The sequence below is a fragment of the Micrasema longulum genome, unplaced genomic scaffold (genome assembly GCF_059751315.1).
Source record: "Micrasema longulum isolate JH-2025_06_02 unplaced genomic scaffold, ASM5975131v1 h1tg000504l, whole genome shotgun sequence".
Classification (NCBI taxonomy): Eukaryota; Metazoa; Arthropoda; class Insecta; order Trichoptera; family Brachycentridae; genus Micrasema; species Micrasema longulum.
The window spans coordinates 347,712-365,448 of NW_028277701.1; the positions used below are offsets into that span (position 1 = coordinate 347,712).

The window sequence follows — 17,737 nt, forward strand, 5'->3', positions numbered from 1 at the left end:
TTCAAAGTTCATTAATTCAATTACTCTTATTAAATGACCGTTTACTTATCTACTCTATTGTGTCAATCAATGTTTCCGCGTGCGCAATAAAATTTTAGAGAAATTAATAGATTGCTTTTTTTTAACCTTACATTTGTGTTATGATTATATTTTTTCCCGTCGTGCAACATTATGCGGCGACTTCACGAATGCGCGCGGCGAAAGTGGGGCATAGTGGGGGGATATATTCAAATATGATTCTACGCTCCTTCTGGACTATTCTTAATTCTATGGTATACTGCATCCAAATAAGGTAAAACAAGTTAAACCAACATCTACAATTGTGAACAACAAAATAACAAGAAAATATACTGGCTTGGTTAAATAGTAGATTTAAAAAAAAACTTCACTAAAAATGCATTGATTTTGAATGCATTTCACAATAGTAATCGATGTAAATATTAGTATGTGTAAATGTTATAAAAAACATCAATATTTATATCACACAAGAGTTAATAAAGTCGTGTCATTTAGCAGGGTATAAAATTTTGAGATACGTAATATCATTGGTCCAATGCTAAAGTCACAAATCTGCATTTTGACCAGTTTTAAAACGTAGAAAAAAGTATTACTAAAGAAGTCAGCAATAAAACCAGATTTAAAACTCCAGTTTTAAAATATTAAATCTCAAAATGATGGTTATGTGTAATGACTTTGGCATTGACCTGATATAAAAAATGTCATCACTATGACCCGGACCGTTCGTAGCAATGCGGTTTTTTCCAGTGTAAATATATTACAAATGTATAATGAACAAATTACAACAGGGATGGAGAATACCTTAAATAAGGGAATGTAAAAGTCAAGGCATTTACAGGGCTTATGACCTGTCATTGGCTGGTTGAAGTGGCCACTTTACACACTGTGTAACATTCATCATTTTGCCTATGTTTGAACATCCATATTTCTTAAATTCTTCCATTTGTTGATTTTAGTGAAGTCAAAGATCTTTATTGTTGCGAAGAGATTCATCTGACTGAATTATTTCACATACTAGGCAACGCCTGAAAACATTTTTTTTTAGATGAATCTCTTCGCAACAATAAAGATCTTTGACTTCACTAAAATCAACAAATGGAAGAATCGAAGAAATCTGGATGTTCAAACATAAGCAAAATGGTGAATGTTACACAGTGTGTAAAGTGGCTGCTTAAACCAGCCAATGACAGGTCATAAGCCCTGTAAATGCCTAGACTTCCATATTCCCTTATTTAAGGTATTCTCCATCCCTGTTGTTATTATAATTATCTGAATACTTATTTAGATGACAGGAAAATTCAGTCAGAACCTCAACCGAGCAATTACTATTGAGTGGGAATTGCATGGGTTAATTATGGCAGGCAAGATTCAAAGGGGATTTCTGAAATATTTTACTAATTAAAATAATTGTACATTCATAGAAATGCATCCATAAAATCGCTGTCTACTTTATTGTTTTTATATGAATTGGTAATTAGATAAATTATTTTTTATTCATTTTCTTACTGTCTGGCCTGTAAGTCTTACTGTCTTTTCTTCTGTAAGTTTTGTAAAAGTGAAAATAAGATTTTCAGTTGAGAATTTTAAGTGCATTCGATTACTTTTTGGTAATTTATTTGCAAAATAGCCCGATTGTTTTTTGAAGAATAATGTTCGAGTAACAACAGAATATCTAAAAGCTTGCTATATGCGAAGTAAAAATCTGAAATACTGGATTAAGCTTTCCAGAAGTCAGCTGGGATTTTTAAAAAGTAATTTTTAAAGTTTTCAAAATATAATTTTAGAAATCTGAAATAACACTGCTTGATTTTTGCACCCTAAATCAAGTTAATAACACTCTCGATGTCCTGGACGTCCGATGCTGACTATTCATTGGCAGTTTGTGTCAGAATTACGGGACGCGAACGTGACTTGGGAGGACACACACGAGCTGGCAGCCGACAGAGATGCCTGGAAGCTCTTTAGGGACACCATACGCTCCAACTAGGGAGCGGGCATGGAATGATGATGATGAATACCACACTAGGCCGATGATTTTGCTACGAACCGTCCGGGTTTTAGTCATCACAAATATAATATGATATTAACCTACACTATTTTTATATTATACACTCAATTCATCTGTCACACGTGAACTTATTTAACCAATCGTGTGATGCATTTCGACAGTTAAAATGATGTCAATACGGCTATTTTTTTTATATAATAATGATTTCATATAACCAAAAATGAATTTTTATTATCTTTTTCTTTAATTTTGAAAATTTGACAGCTTTCGACCAATTTTATAACCATTAAGTTACTTTTACCAGTACCTCTTTATTAGAAAATGAAACAATTATCTAATGTCATAGATTAAAAATAATTACCGGAACCAAAACTCTGGAAAATATACAAAAGTGTAAGTTAAAATCAAATTATAACAGAATTCTGTTAAGAAAATTGTCAATAAAAACTACTAATTTAACTAAGGCATATGCTTAATATTACTATAAATAAGTCATAATAAAAATTCTCCACAAATTGAGAACATTTGAGGCTTCGTTTAACATCCAAAATATTATGAACTTGTAAAAAATAATATTTCATCATTGAGCAGGGAGTATCTGTTAAGTAACATAGAAAATAGAATGCTCACTTTTCAGATACGCAACGATGATTTATCAAATAATAGGTACACAGAACAATAAATTAGCTAAATTGCCAAACGATTCACAATATTCACACGAATCCATCGTAACTAACAGCAAAATAATACTAAACAAGTAAAGAACAAGCACTCTGTTCCATTCTAGCAGTCTTCGTGCCCAACTTGCTGATTTAACTTAATTATTCTTTCTGTAGCTGCTCGCCTTCTCTTCAATCAGTTGACGTGTTTTCAACCGAGAGAAAAATCCGAGCGGATTAATGGCACCGCGATATTCGACTAATTCTAATTTAAGTTTTCTTTAGGCCTCCCGACGAAGCTCTCACGCCCTGCCCGAACTTGGAGGTCTCGAACTTCTGCTGCAAGTTCGCGACGTTAGACACTTTGGATCCTAAACTAGGTTTCAACGGTAACACAGTACTTTGACTCTTCAGTCCAGTCTCGAGTTTTTGGTTGGACCCTAACTTGACAGTCGGTTTGGGCTTCGCAGTTTCACCAATGCTTTTATTAACACTAGGAGTGTTCTTCTCGAAACTGTTTGATTTTGAACTAAGACTACTATTACTGCTAGAACTGTTTTTGTCGGTCGTATTCTGAATCACTTTGGGTAAAGTCGGTCTGGCTGGAGCACTTTTCTTCGCGGCCACCGTCGGAGGCGGGGGGGCACTTCTCAACACGGTCTTAGGATCCGCGGTGGTCGTCAGAATGGCGCCACTCTTCAGCGGTTTATTGATCTGTTGTTTAGGGATGATCGAGTTTGGTTTTTGTAATTGGGGTTTAGGTGGGGGTGCTGTTTGCAAAGTGGGTTTTAAAATGACACCTTGATTCATGCCGGAAGGTTTGGCCACAGAACTACTTCCGTTGCTGCTCACTACGTCTGGTGACTTGACATTGTTGGTTGTCGGAGCGCAACTTGAAACCAGATCGGGACTATTTGTACTCGACAACGATGACAATCTGTTGATTGATTTAGAAGCATTTTTAGGAGATGGAGGAGTATTTCTAACGACACTTTGAAGAGACGAAGGATTAGTTGTTTGAAGTAAATTCTTCAGATTTGGAGGAGTGATTTGTCTATGTATGCTGATGGGAGGACTCGGTCTATCCAACAGTTTCTCGGGTGTTATCTGTCGAGTTAACATCGGCACTTTGGAAGTGGTGGTTTTCAGTTGCCCGGGAGTAATGGGTGGACTCGTTAATTTCTCTGGCGGTTTTTTCTCTACGCTGGGTGCCTTTTCTTTGCTATAGCTACTGGCAAAGGGCCCCAAAGATCGCTGCAAAGTAGAACTGAATGGTTTGTACGGTTCCGTCGTTTGGATCGGAGTTTTTTGTTCCGATGTTTTGCTATCTACTTTGTCAATGCTGACTATTCCAGACTTAGGTGGAATTTTGCCTACGGGAACATTGACAGCTGACGGGTTTAAATATCCGCTGCTTGTTGTGGAAGCTGCACTAGAAATGGACTTCATTCCATTTGTGTTGCTATAATCTCCAGGGGATTTGTAATGAGACGTATTGGCGTAAGTTGACCCATCTTCGAAATCAGTTTCTTCATCAGACATTATGCCATTTTTCTCTCTGAGTTCTTTCTCCCTTTTCTTTCTGGCTAGAGTTGACGTCGAGTAAATAGAATCAAAGTTCCTGTTTTGAATTTCGGATACTATTTCTCCCAGCAGTCCCATACTGTCCGAAGGGGCAGTGGTCAAATTTCCATGTTTTTCTGGAGTAACATTCTTGTTGACAATCGGTCCGGACAGTTGATTAATTTTTGCAGCTGATATAGCCGGTCTGCTTGCACCTTTACTGAACGGCGGACTTTCTTCTATAATGGCGTAAATATTATCAGGAGACGTTTCTTCGCTGATGTTTGCTAATGGAGCATGAGTCTCAGCGACGCAGTCATCGTACTCCGGACTCTTATTGTCTTTTAAGTTTTTACGGTCAAACATGGGTGGGTTTTGATATCCTGGCAAACCGGGGATTTTCTTAACCGAGTCCACTTTGTCCAATTTACCTCCCGGTAAATCAGTCGGTCTGGGAGGTGGCGGGGAGGTCGGCCGGCCACCGACGTGAATGGAATTCGGTCTCTTTACTCCAGGAGCTTGCCTCATAGACCCGAATGTGGGAATATTCGGCCTAGGAGCCAACGCCGGTCCTCTCATACTCTGAGCTCTCATTACGATCATTTTGGAAGGATCATCCAAATCCTCCGAGTCAGAAACAACAAGAACAGAACTGCTCGGAACATCGATATCATTTTGAAGAATAGGGTTGGAAATCTGTAAATTTCTCAGTGCATTTTTGTCAATATTTTTAACTACTTTAACTTGATGGTTTGGGTTCTTGGGAAGAGAATTGCTTCTCTCAACAGGATTTCTAGATTTTTCTTTATCGGATTTGTCTTGTTTTAAGAAAGAGGCGATCCTATTCAAAGTGCTTCCTTCCTTAGGTTTTTTGACAGGTTCCTCCGGCATCACGAACACAGCGTTGGTGGTAGAATTAGGACTGCTCAGCGGTCTTTTGGTTGATGTTACCGGTACGGTCGGAGCGGCCCTGAGTGGGACTGTAATACCGGGTGCAGATCCGCTGCTATTTTTGAGAGGGGAAATTAATTCCTTCGCTGTGCAAGTCGACGCTTCCAAAATGGGGTTCGAGATAGTCGGCCGGGAATTGTGATGCCCGGGATTTAATGGAGGCAAAGCCGGTGCAACTGACGTAGAATTGATATTCTCAACTCCGGAAGCTACCGACTTGGGTCGGGAGGCATCTGTCATCGATCTGTCTACGGTGACACTCTTTTTGGAATCGGCAGCTTGCGTGTTAGACCTGTTGACTTTGATGGCTACTGTCGGTACTGAAGGAACGGGTGGTGCCGATCTCTGTGGAAACTTCTGCGAATTATTCGGCGAGCGAGGAGTGTTAGAGAATGAAGGAGTTCGATTGATCTGCGCAGTTTGACTCGCGTTGCGGTTGAGAGAATTGATGGCATTTTTGACAGTTCCTGTCTGGACTGGCGAAGTTGGGCGATTTTTAAATGAAGAAATATTCCCCGTATTGTTTTGCTCACTTTCTACGGCGTAATTTTGATTTCCGAATGAGTCGTCCCGTTTCTGCATCGGGAATAGGGTGAACCCCTTGAACTGGCCGAAGAAGTTGCTGTTGAGGGACGGTAGGTCCGGTCCATTCTGCGACGGAAGCAAGCTGGAGTTCATGTCGTCCGGAGAGAGAGCGTTGGCCGAGACGGTGTTGGACAGGGGTGAGGTGGAAGATTGGGGAGAAGGAGAGGAGTGACCGAAGCAGCTGGGGCGAGACATCCCGCGCTGCATATTACCCTTGGTAGGAGATTTGGACCTGCAACATACAAAATAATAATTACTTCCCAGTTTGTAAAGCTTTACCGAAAAAAGTTACATTTTGGTAGCGTCATGGACTTACTGATCATTATCATTCCCCTTTCCACACCCGGTGGTGCATGGGGCGCTGCATCGGTGCAACCGAAAGCGGCGTAGTTTGATCGTCTGTTACATGAAGGCGAGGAGATCAGTCCTACGCTTCCCGTGCCAGTTAATGGAAACGTTGCATTTGAAACAGCTTTTAAAATCAATATTTCACATCCACTCTGCCAGGAATCGACCCTCCACCCCAACTCGATTTCCAATTTGTAATGCTGAGTTATTTACAACTCATTGAAAATGGCCCCCAAAATTGAAACATTTCGGGAAATCATAAGAATGCAAATATTTCTTTAAAAAAAAAAACTAAAGAGTAAAACCACCTTCCAAACTAATACCCGGTAAGCCGGGCATCAAACTAATGTGCAAAGTTAGGTTGCAACATTGCAATATTTTAATACCTGTTTTTATCAATAAAAAAGTAATGCCATATAAGTTTAAAAAATCAATCCGGTAAAAAAGAAAACGATAATTGGACAAAGTTATGCAGAAAGCGACCAACCAACATTAAACTCATTTTTAACATTTTGAGGGTTGGACACTTTCTACATAACTATGTCCAAATATAAAAATGTTTTTGGATGAAAAAACATGCAAAATTTGACACTTAACTGATTAGCGTCACAACACGAGTGCATTCCTTCTGTGCGCCGTGAACATAGGACACTGTCAATACACTTAGTGTCGTAAAAAATAGTGAAAAAGTTTATATCTACTTACCAAAAAAGCAACAAACAAACCAACACCAAGCAATACAAAACAGCACTAATCCTAATAAAAGAGAAAGGAAATAAGTAAACGATAAAAAAACATAAGAAATAAATATTTTATTAAGGTACAAAAGAACATACAAGTTTTCTAAGAACTCCCCACTGAGCAGTGAACTTGACTATTTTTATTATAGACTTTGCTCAGTAGAAAACTATTTAACCAATACCATCTAAACCTAGGCCCGGGCACTGAAAACAAAATGGCCATCTCAGAGTCCACATATTCTGATGTCAAATACACAGCGATTTACCATTTTCAAAGTAAAAAACACAAGCGAATGGTGGTTTGACCAGCGAAATATGTCTTCTGAAAATATGCCATGAATATATGAATCTATGCCATTTCGGCTTGCGTAGGAGACTCTTTGGCTTCATTAAGTAAATTTTTCCGCCAGGGATACCATCGGATCGGATAACCGAATTTTAAGAGCTCAGACTGAATTTCATTTGAGACCGGCTTTACTGAAAACTTTTTTTAACACAATGCAAGCTGACTATTCGAAGAACCAGCTTAAAAGCAACGGGTGATTTTCTTCGTTGCGTGCAATGACAGCACTCAATTTTGCGGATTACTGAAGATTGCCATGATTTTTTTGTATTGTGCCACACAACGCAAATGTGGAAAGGTTTTTTGAGTTACGATAACTCATTAGACAAAAGAAAGACACAGAAAAATAGCAATATTATACTTGTGAAGAATTTTACACTGAAATTTCCAGAAAAACAAACTTTACGAAGGCTGTTGTGAGTACTTTATAGACACCGGACATTTTTCCGCTTTTGAAACAAATTTTTTAAATAAACCCAGTAATTACAGTACACGAATAATAAAAGAGGCAATTGAAATACACAGACACCTAAATAACATAAACAAAGACGACGGGCTCAAATTAAACTCAACATGGTTCCCAGCACTACATACTACAAAAACTAATAGAAATGTGCCTACTGCCGACTGCGACCGGTACAAATTATTAGTACTTAAACACTTATTTTTTTCTACAAAACACACAGTTTACCATGAAGATGGCTCCTGCAATGGTAGCCGAAACGTCGGAACAAATCCAACACACACGGTCACCCAAAAAAGAAACATATTGATAACAGTGACCGTGATATATATCTCTTGCTCACACAAATGTTTTTATATATATCGTGATTTACTCTCTTTATTTTGAATTGTTGAGCGCAACGCAATATTTGCTAAATATGAGATGCGATTGGCATACATCAGTGCATGCAGTGCAATTGTGTAAAGAACATGTACTTGGCACATGCAAAGGATATTATTTTACCATGTTTAACACACATAGGTAAGTGCTAATTAGGGAAGGCGTGAAAAAAAAAACAGCCGTCAAAATTTCAGACATAAAAATTTATGGCAAAGCTTAAAATTAAAATCCATGCCAGTAAAATAAGTTCTAAGCAATTATGTATTTATATGAATTCTTAACAAATAAATTCAACAATTTATCTAAAATTATTAGAACCAAGATTCTAAATAGCTTACTACATATTGTATATTATAAAAGATTTATTCTATTTAATTTGTACTTTTGATTTTAAATTAGTGTGTTTTCAATTTTTTTCTTGAATCTATATCTATTTTTAAAATATGTACAGACCACTAAGCCAGTTGTAAAATGATTTTTTTGATATTTTTGTTAATGTATTACATAATATCTAGCAAGTCGATGATTTTCTAGTCTTTTTATTTTAATACAATAGAAAAATCAGTCACAGACTATTAAAGTAATTATTTGACTTATCACAATATCCACATAAAAAGGATTTGAATACAAACACATACATTTTGGTTAAAAGGGGAACATATGCATACATAATTGAAAATATTAGTGTAGAACAGTGTCTGTCTAAAAAAATCTACATACAAAACTAAATTATAAACATAATAACTATAGTCCTTGAAATTTAGCTTGATTAGAATGACAGTTGTCAGCAAAAGTGACGACATAACTTTGTAGTAATGTGTAAGGAGTGATTTATATTGACACACGAAAAATCATTCGTATCTGGCGTGTTCGTTAATTTTTTTAATACACTGCTTGACACATAAATATATAAAATCAGCTTTAAAACTAAAATAAACCTAATTATTAATGACGTTTTTACAAGGTTACATCATTTTTCAAAAACGTTAGAGATGGGACAAGTTGATCGATGTAAATTGATCGAATAAAAAATAATTCATTTGATGTTGTTCGTGAAAAAAGTATAAATGTCTTATTTTTTGGTGAATAATTGTCTTAAACACACTAAAATAGGCTTGGCTTGTTTTTGCGTTTTTATATCAATTTTCAGAAACAGAGTTTCATGTTTGCATGAAAAAACTGATAGAATCGATTTGATCGGTACATGATCAGTGATCAGTAATTTCCCATCACTATTGACATTAGTTAGGCAGCTGTCATTTTGATCTAGCCATATTTTAAGGACTATAAGTACTGACATAGAATAATTGAAAGTATACATAGAAATAAGTTAATAACAAAGTTAGTTACAGCAAAACCACACTAAACCCAATTGTTAGTCAAGTCTTTTTAGAGTTAAACATATGAGGCGATAGTCTATTTGGAGTTTTGTGAACACCCAGAAACTCTACATTAGTACCACCGCTAGAGCCGGCAGCGTTCTTGGTATTAGAAATTAATTTTTCCCTAAGGGCTTTGACTGACATTCCAACTCTGGGATCATCATCCGACAAAGTAATTTCACTTGTTTCCGGTGTAAGGCAACAAGTAGAAGCCGTGGAAATACAATCGAGGGCTTCGCTTTGAATCGTCGTATCAACTTTTAATCCCTTCACATTTTTTTCAAACATTTTACTTTTGACGGGCGGATGTTCGACGTAAATCGAAGGGACGTTCGTACCCGCATCGGGATAGAGGCATTCTTCCAATTTCGATGCGCGTTTGTCATCTTTCCCTCCGAAGAATCCGCTCTTCCGCAAGCTAAGAACGCGCGATTTGTAACTCGCGAAATTGTTAGTCACGTGCTCGTTTGTCGTGGAGATCAGAGCGGTTTTCGTAATGTCTAACTTCTCGCCGGATCTAATTTCTTTTCGCAGTTTCGGTTGGTCTTTCTCGTCTTCGCCGCCGCGTAATCTAGCCATGCAACTACCACCGAGACTACAGGAAGGGAAGCAACAGAGATACTTGGAAACGCATTCGGAAGGAGAGCAGGATTGCCTGCTTTGTACGTACGCGGGTCCCTTGGGTTTCTTCCAGAACATTACAGAGTTCTGACGGGAATAGTAGATGAATATGATAATCAGAAGAGTGGCCGGAATCACACCGAGGAAGGTGATGAGAAGCACCTTCGTCACCAGCTTTTGATCTGTCAAAAAATACAAAAATTAAAATTAATAATTAATTATAATATGCCAGATTAAACTGAAATGTTCATTAAAAGCGCCCATCTAAGGTAATAAAAAAGCTTCTCGCATGCTTGAGCACCGATTCAATTTCAATTTTGGGGGCCTTTTCCAACGAGTTGTAAATAACAAATAATTTATAAGCATATAAATCGTGAGCATACAAGAGAAATTGACAAGTGACAAAATCAATAATGTTCAGAAGAGCCATTTTAGTGTTTTTCTAGAGTTCAATTGCTTCTCAAAGATCAGATTTTTCAAGTAGGTGGTTGGTAATTTTACATTATATGTACAGTACTTTCAACTTTAATGGAAGGTATAAATATATTGAAAAAACATTATCGCTTTTATATAAAAAAATAAATTGAAAAACTTAGTAATTTTACCTGTAAAATTTGTCATGAAATTTGGCAGATAATAATTTTTGTTTCGTTCATTGAGGGAGGTAATATTTTATTTTATAACTATAAATTATGTTTTTGGAATTTTTTATTTCAATAATCCATTTTTTAAATATTTATGAAGGTTAGATGATAAAAGAAATACAAAATAAATGAAAAAGAACAAATAATTAAGAAGTGTTACGTAATAATATAAAGAATTAATTTTATTAATGAACTTTTTATTAAAAAAAACGTATCTGTCAAATACAAATCGTATACTAACTTACTAACTACTGACTACTAACTCTAACTAACTCTTCACTGGTGTGAATCACCTGCAAGTAAAATAGACTAACTGTTACTTGGTCAATTCTTTGGATCTTAAATTTACTAATAAAAGTGACTATGTGTGTTGGTCAGTTTTACTTGACAAAAATCTGTGAGCTTCTATCAAATGGTCACATATTTTACAAATTAAATTCTTTTTAGAGTGTCAGATCGACTTGGCATTTTTACCAGTCAAGCATTATGCTAATATGATGTAAAAAAGTCAATCATCTCAATTTCGCCATTTTTGCAAATGGTCGCTTTTACTTGTATAACCACGATATATGTATAAATATTTATACGAATGGGAATCAAACCCAGAACCTTCCGTGCGTGAGTCCAATGTTTTAACAACTACACCACATAGGCCACCAATTTACATGTCCATATGTGCATTTAATCATCCCATATCTTTTCCGATATTTTTTTACTTTTGCATCATATTCAAACCGTTAACTACATAATAAAAGCTTTTAAAGGAATTTACTTGGAGAGATCTTTTTTTTACAAATAGGCACACAAGTAAAGGCTGTTAAACTAATTCAGTGATAGAAAAGTTTTGCCATTCAAAATATTTCTATGTACCCAGACTAATTAAAAATCAGGCAATAAATATTATGGTTTTAAATGAAGGCTAGGGCTATTATAATAATGATTAAAATGTAAGAAAATATATATTTTTAAAAATTAAAAATACGTACAGTTGGGATCACTAGCAGGTCCAGAGTCCAAACTTCCCCCTGGTCCAGGAAGTTTACACAGAGGAGGTGCAAATCCTTTATCACAGTGGCAATGTCCTGGAACGTAAACAATAACATTTTATTACAATATTTGAGTTTGTCCAAATGTTCGCAGACAAGAGACTGGATTTCACCCCCTCGGGAGTCATTAAGATTAACAAATTACAACAGGGATGGAGAATACCTTAAATTATATATTTTATTCCTTATTTAAGGTATTCTCCATCCCTGTTGTAATTTGTTAATAACATTTCATATTTTTAATATTTAAAGCATTAACAGGACTTCAGGCTGAGATGCCTACAGAGGCAAAAGCGTTTGTTGGTCAAACAAAACAAAGTAAAATTTAACCAAGGAATTTTATTGATATCTTCACTAAAATCAACTGTGGAGTTTTATTAAAAAATATCTACAAAAAAACGTCAGTATAATTACTTTGTGGTCAAAGATTTATGAAGATAAGAGACATTGATCTTTAAAAAAATATTAGTGTAGGCTTCTTCAATAATATTAGTGTAGGCTTCTTCAATAATATTAGTGTAGGCTTCTTCAATAATATTAGTGTAGGCTTCTTCAATAATATTAGTGTAGGCTTCTTCAATAATATTAGTGTAGGCTTCTTCAATAAACTGGTAAGAAACCTGATTATTACATAAAAATAGACAAACAAACTATTTAGCAGTTTCTCCGTAGGGGTAAGCAGAGATGATAGAACGCCATATCACTCTATCTATGCGTACAGACCTCGCTTCCTCTACATTCATACATCTTCTCATGCACGCACGCCGATTATTCCTATTTTTGACATGTCCATCTTCAAGTATTTGATGGACTTGATCGTGCAACGTCTTTCTCGGCCTTCCTCGTTTTCTGCATCCATCAACATTCGCATCGTAGATCCTTTTACCGTTCTTTCGCTGTCCATTCGCTCTACATGTCCAAACCAACGCAGCACCCCTTTCTTGATTCTGTCGATAATGCATGTCTCAGCCTTACACACTTCACAGATCTCGATGTTTGTACACTTATCATGCATTGTTTTACCACACATTCGCCTGAGGGATCGCATTTCGACAGCATTTAACCTACTTTCATCATCATTTTTCCAATTCCATACTTCGCTTCCATAAATTAGAGTTGGCACTAGAACTCCACTGTGAACAGAATTTAATAATACTTTAGATTTAACGATACCCCTCTTTTTTTTCTTCAATAACCTACTTAATCCTTGATAAATATTAAGTAGATTAAAAAAAGACTGAAAAAGTAAATGCTAATCTCTAATTTTCACCGGACACTGGCAAAATCAACAAAACGAACAGTAAAAAATTAATATCTCTGAAACGTTTCCCAACTAAATTTAGTAAACACGTTTGGGGCTTTTCTTACAGCCCTTGAGGCGTTCTAATCTTTGTATTTTTATACCTCGAGTATTTGTCAACCCTGTTTATAGGTTTCAAAGCTTCAAATAAATATATTTCATGCATTGTTATCTATGCGTTATATCTGATAAACTCATTGGGATTGTACCGAAGGATTGTTAAGTCTTACCCAGCGAGTTGCATACTCCATGTCCCGAGCAGTCAGATGGACAAACAGCTCCCGAATCAGTTCTGGCTTGAGCGCCGAGTCTCAGTGATGCTACTGCCATACATTTCTGGTTCACACACATCTGGAACCAAATACACTCCTTTGATTACTAGCTCAAATCATTAGAGAATTTTTTTCAGCACTGCAACAGGTCAGAAACCCCAATTTACGGTGGTGAATGAGGAGCTTCAGCCCTATGGGAAATTGGATACTAAAAGTTTCAGAAAGATGTCATTATTGACAGTTATAAAATAAGATTTTGTGTAAATCTTAAAATTTTTGAAGACATTGAAAAACATTTTAAAGTTCTAGAAAAAAAAACTTTTTAGAACTTCTTACAACACATCTTTCTTGCGCTTTAAAACTCGTAATTGTAAAATAAAATCGTTACACAGCCATGCTTTTCGGATTCCTCTTGTACATTTTCACTAACCTTCCCGTCCCCACATTTGGCCCCATCCGGCACCAGCCCGGGGTCGGCCTGCCCCAGCCCGAGGTCGACGATGGCGGTGCGGCAGGGGATGATGTTGCCGCCGCTGTTGATGAAGGAGTGCGACAGTATGGCGACGCTCTCCATGCCGAACTCCAGCTTCTCGTTGAGGTGTCGACAGTGCAGCATGCCGCAGAACACGTGCTCCTCTGGACAGGTGGTGAAGTGCTGTTTCAGACGGTTGTAGCCGCAGTTGCCATGCCTTGAAACAACGAGTTGTAAAGATAAATTGACGGCAGCCCCGAACAGTGATATGGTACTCTTTACATTCTTTAGCCTGAAAACTCTTCGATAACCCAGTCCTTTGCTGCCTTGTGTTATTCATTGTAGGAGCTGGTATTTTTCCCCTTTTATTTCATAGCTGAAGTATTGTGGCTTCTTAGTTTTTACATTGCCAAGTAACCCTAGATTCTTTCTCATATGTTGTAAAGGAATCTTATTTCAAACTCTCCAACTTTACAAGAATACATTATATAATTGAATTAACAATGTATTCCTCACTAGAAAAACCTGAGGCGAGGACATTGAGGTATATAACTAAAGTAAGCATGAGCATTTGAAATTTTGTCTCCTCGCAATTACTAAAATGCCTATATGTACTAGAGGTGGGCGTTTTGTTTTTTTTTATAAATCCCCCCTAAATCTCAATTTAAGTATATAAAATATTTTTTTTGGCTTCTCAATTCACTTATCGCATTAAATATTATGTAATGTTTTATTTAAATTCACAAAAAGTCATTTCATTTATACCAATAATTATGTTACCCACGTAAAATTATCAATATTGTATACACAAGAAATTGTCAATGTAAAATGCACATGTAAATTGGGCGGGCTTTTTTACTTACATTGTTTATGCGAGCTTACACTAAAATTGAGCCACTTAGTAAACTTGGCTTTCCTTTTATACAAACGGCAGGGTCGGCATTTTAGAGAAATAGTGCGTTGATTAAGTGTCTCATTACTGTATGTAAATTCCGATAATATTGTATCGAGTTTGGATGGATGTGTCAAAAACGTAAAAACTAACACCCCAGTAATATTTAAACAGGGTTTATTTGAAAGGCAGTTGTTTTTAAACAGTGTGAAGTTTTCCCGTTCTTTTAAAATGTCTTAAAGGTTACAACTGGTTATGACACAGTTTCAGTTTAATTTGCTTCTCCGTTGTGGAAATGCCTTAAGTTTTTGTGTTATTTTATAACAGTAGCGACTAACGACTTCGTGCTGTTTAAAATTTCGAATTTTAAGATAGATGGACAAGGTCACGGGACTGCGTAAGTTTTGGGTAGGTGCAGAAGGGGTGGGGAGATTTCATGCGTATATGTGTACGTACTTCTTTCTTGGGAGATTACAATACAAGTAGATAGGTATTATCGATATATAGAATCGGGTTGTGGTCCTGTGGCTAGTGTCTCGGACTCACGGACCAAAGGTCTGTGGTTCGAATCCCACTTTACCCCAACTTGATTCCCATTTTCTAATAGTGAGTTATTTACAACTCGTTGAAAATGGCCCTCAAAATTAAATATTTGGGTAAATCATAAGAACGCAAATATTTCTTTTTTTTTAAAAAAAAAAAAAAATTATGGATAAAGATTTTGAGTTAGGGCAAAGCGCGGTAAGGCAGTTCGACGGGGCGTTGAATTTTTCGCGCTAACCGAAATGTATTTTTTAAATTTATTTTTGCGCTTGGTGATTTATTTTTTGTTTTTTTAAACGATTTAATTTATTCAACAATGTTTGAGTATGTCCAAATGCTTGAAGACAGACTGGTTTAAACCAGCCAATGACAAGTCATAAGCCCTGTAAATGCCTAGACTTCCATATTCCTTTCTCAAAAATGTTTTCCCTCTCTGTTGAAATAAATTAAAATTTTATTTATTTTTGTGAAACTGTTTTAGGATGTTATTATGGCTTGTTTAAACATCTGGGATCCAAATTGCTCAGTAGAAAAACTAAGACCATTATTTACAAAACTCTCCTCAGACCGGTCATTGCATATGGTGCCGAATGCTGGGTTATGACCAAAAGAGATGAAAATATGGTGTTAGTATTCGAAAGAAAAATATTAAGGAAGATATTTGGTGCTGTCAACCAAAACGGAGTGTGGAAGAGACGGTTTGATCATGAATTAGAGGAACTGTATGGCGAACCCAACATTGCACAATTCATCAAAATAAGAAGATTACAATGGTTGGGCCGTGTGCACAGAATGAACGATAACCGTACCCCAAAAAAGATTCTTTATACAACTCTGGAAGGCAGACGAAGCAGAGGCAGGCCAAAATTAAGATGGCTGGATAATGTGGAAAGTGACATTAGAGCGATTGGCCTGACGAACTGGAGAAGAGCCGCGGGGTGCAGGGACGAATGGAGACAAATTCTGGAGGAGGCCAGGGCCCACAACGGGCTGTAGCGCCACTGATGATGATGACGATGATGAAACTATTTTAGGTGTTTCGGAAGGATTACCACCTCTTATATGTAGAATGTATATGGACAAAACAAACATTATTAATAATACCTGGATCCTTTCTTGTTCATCTCATAGCACTGATTGTCACTACTCTCCCCCGAAGGTCCCCAGAGCAGGCGGCACTGATCAGATCGAGTCCTGCACGAACCGTGATAGCAGAATGCCTAAAATGAAGATAAATTATTACAACTAACTGTATAAATTTACAAGTTTTAAAAACACATATTCACTAGGGCGTAAGCCAAATTACCTTTCCATTGTCACAAGTTTCGGTGTCCATTTTAAAGACATCATCGGGGCAGAATTCCGACTGGCCAGTGCAGTACTCCGGAAGGTCGCACTCGTGGTCCGCACTCCGGCACTGGGTGCCAGCAGCTGAAGGTCGACAGGTCTGAAAAAAAAACAAATAAATTGATTAGTGAATAGCCATATTTTCAAGTACCTTATTTTATTTTTTAAAAAACCTATAAATAGTGAAATTAACCATATTTCCTGAAGTACAAATGATCGAATTTGAACCCCCCTCACCCCTCGCTCTATACCACCAACACCAAATACCACATGACACAAAGACTTGACCTCCACATGTATTAGATTTAATAATTAGTAAAAACTGTTGTAAAATAATATTCACGATTAAATAGGAAATAACATGTTTTTAAATTTTTTTTAAAGTACTAAGGGTCTATGAATTACTGTAGAGTTAATTATTTGATCAAATTACTAGTAATAAATTTTTGTCGGCCTCGTGGTGTAATGGTCAGCACGTTTGCCTACCATGCAAGAGGTCTCGGGTTCGATTCCCGACATGGTTGACATGAAATTTTATTTAAAAGGGGTGTTTTTACACTAGAATATTTCATAGTCCCTAGACTGGTACCTGAAGCGTAAGACTGATCACCTTACCTTCATGTAACAAAAATGATCAAGATATGCTGTGATTGGTGTACCAATGCAGTGCCGATACTAGATGTATGGTCCTCACCTCGAGGTTACAGCACTCCCCTGTGGCACAGGTTGCGTTAGGGAACAGCATGCAGGTGTAGGGATCACAGCAGTGGTTGTTTCCACAGCTCTTGCTCAGCCCACAGTCGCACTGCTCTCCCGACTCCACGAACCCGTTTCCACATACCGGGGAGTCGAACAATCGGGTCGGCTTATTCCTAGAAAAGGAGAACAAAATACTTAATACATTTCCGTTTACTCAATTGAATCTGTCATCTTCAACCTTGGCTGTGCGGATTCTATTGAATGCACACATGACAACAAGTTTGGAGTAGTACCTCAGGCAGTAGTCCATGCCGTGCTCGAAGGCCAATGCAAGGTACTCCAGGCTGCAGGAAGACCAGTGTGTGGGGCTCAGAGCGTTGCTGGAGGGACTCATGATGCAGCGCTCATCGGGACAGTTGCACTCCACGGTGTCGTGTTCCATTCCTGGAAAGTCATACGA

At 37.1% G+C, this 17,737-nt stretch overlaps 1 protein-coding gene across 1 annotated transcript in view; it reads right to left on the reverse strand.

Moving 5' to 3' along the window:
* Positions 1 to 2,041: 2,041 nt before the first annotated feature.
* Positions 2,042 to 17,737, reverse strand: part of Meltrin (disintegrin and metalloproteinase domain-containing protein meltrin) — a 144,761-nt gene continuing 129,065 nt past the window's right edge. Inside the window, exons 9-17 of the mRNA XM_088227456.1 lie at positions 17,571 to 17,721; positions 17,273 to 17,450; positions 16,538 to 16,678; positions 16,336 to 16,451; positions 13,755 to 14,013; positions 13,283 to 13,403; positions 11,693 to 11,788; positions 10,112 to 10,244; positions 2,042 to 6,016 (exon numbers count right to left, since the gene is read on the reverse strand). Coding sequence (XP_088083582.1) covers positions 2,956 to 6,016; positions 10,112 to 10,244; positions 11,693 to 11,788; positions 13,283 to 13,403; positions 13,755 to 14,013; positions 16,336 to 16,451; positions 16,538 to 16,678; positions 17,273 to 17,450; positions 17,571 to 17,721 — 4,256 coding nt within the window. The 3' untranslated portion in view covers positions 2,042 to 2,955. The remainder of the gene's footprint in view (positions 6,017 to 10,111; positions 10,245 to 11,692; positions 11,789 to 13,282; positions 13,404 to 13,754; positions 14,014 to 16,335; positions 16,452 to 16,537; positions 16,679 to 17,272; positions 17,451 to 17,570; positions 17,722 to 17,737) is intronic.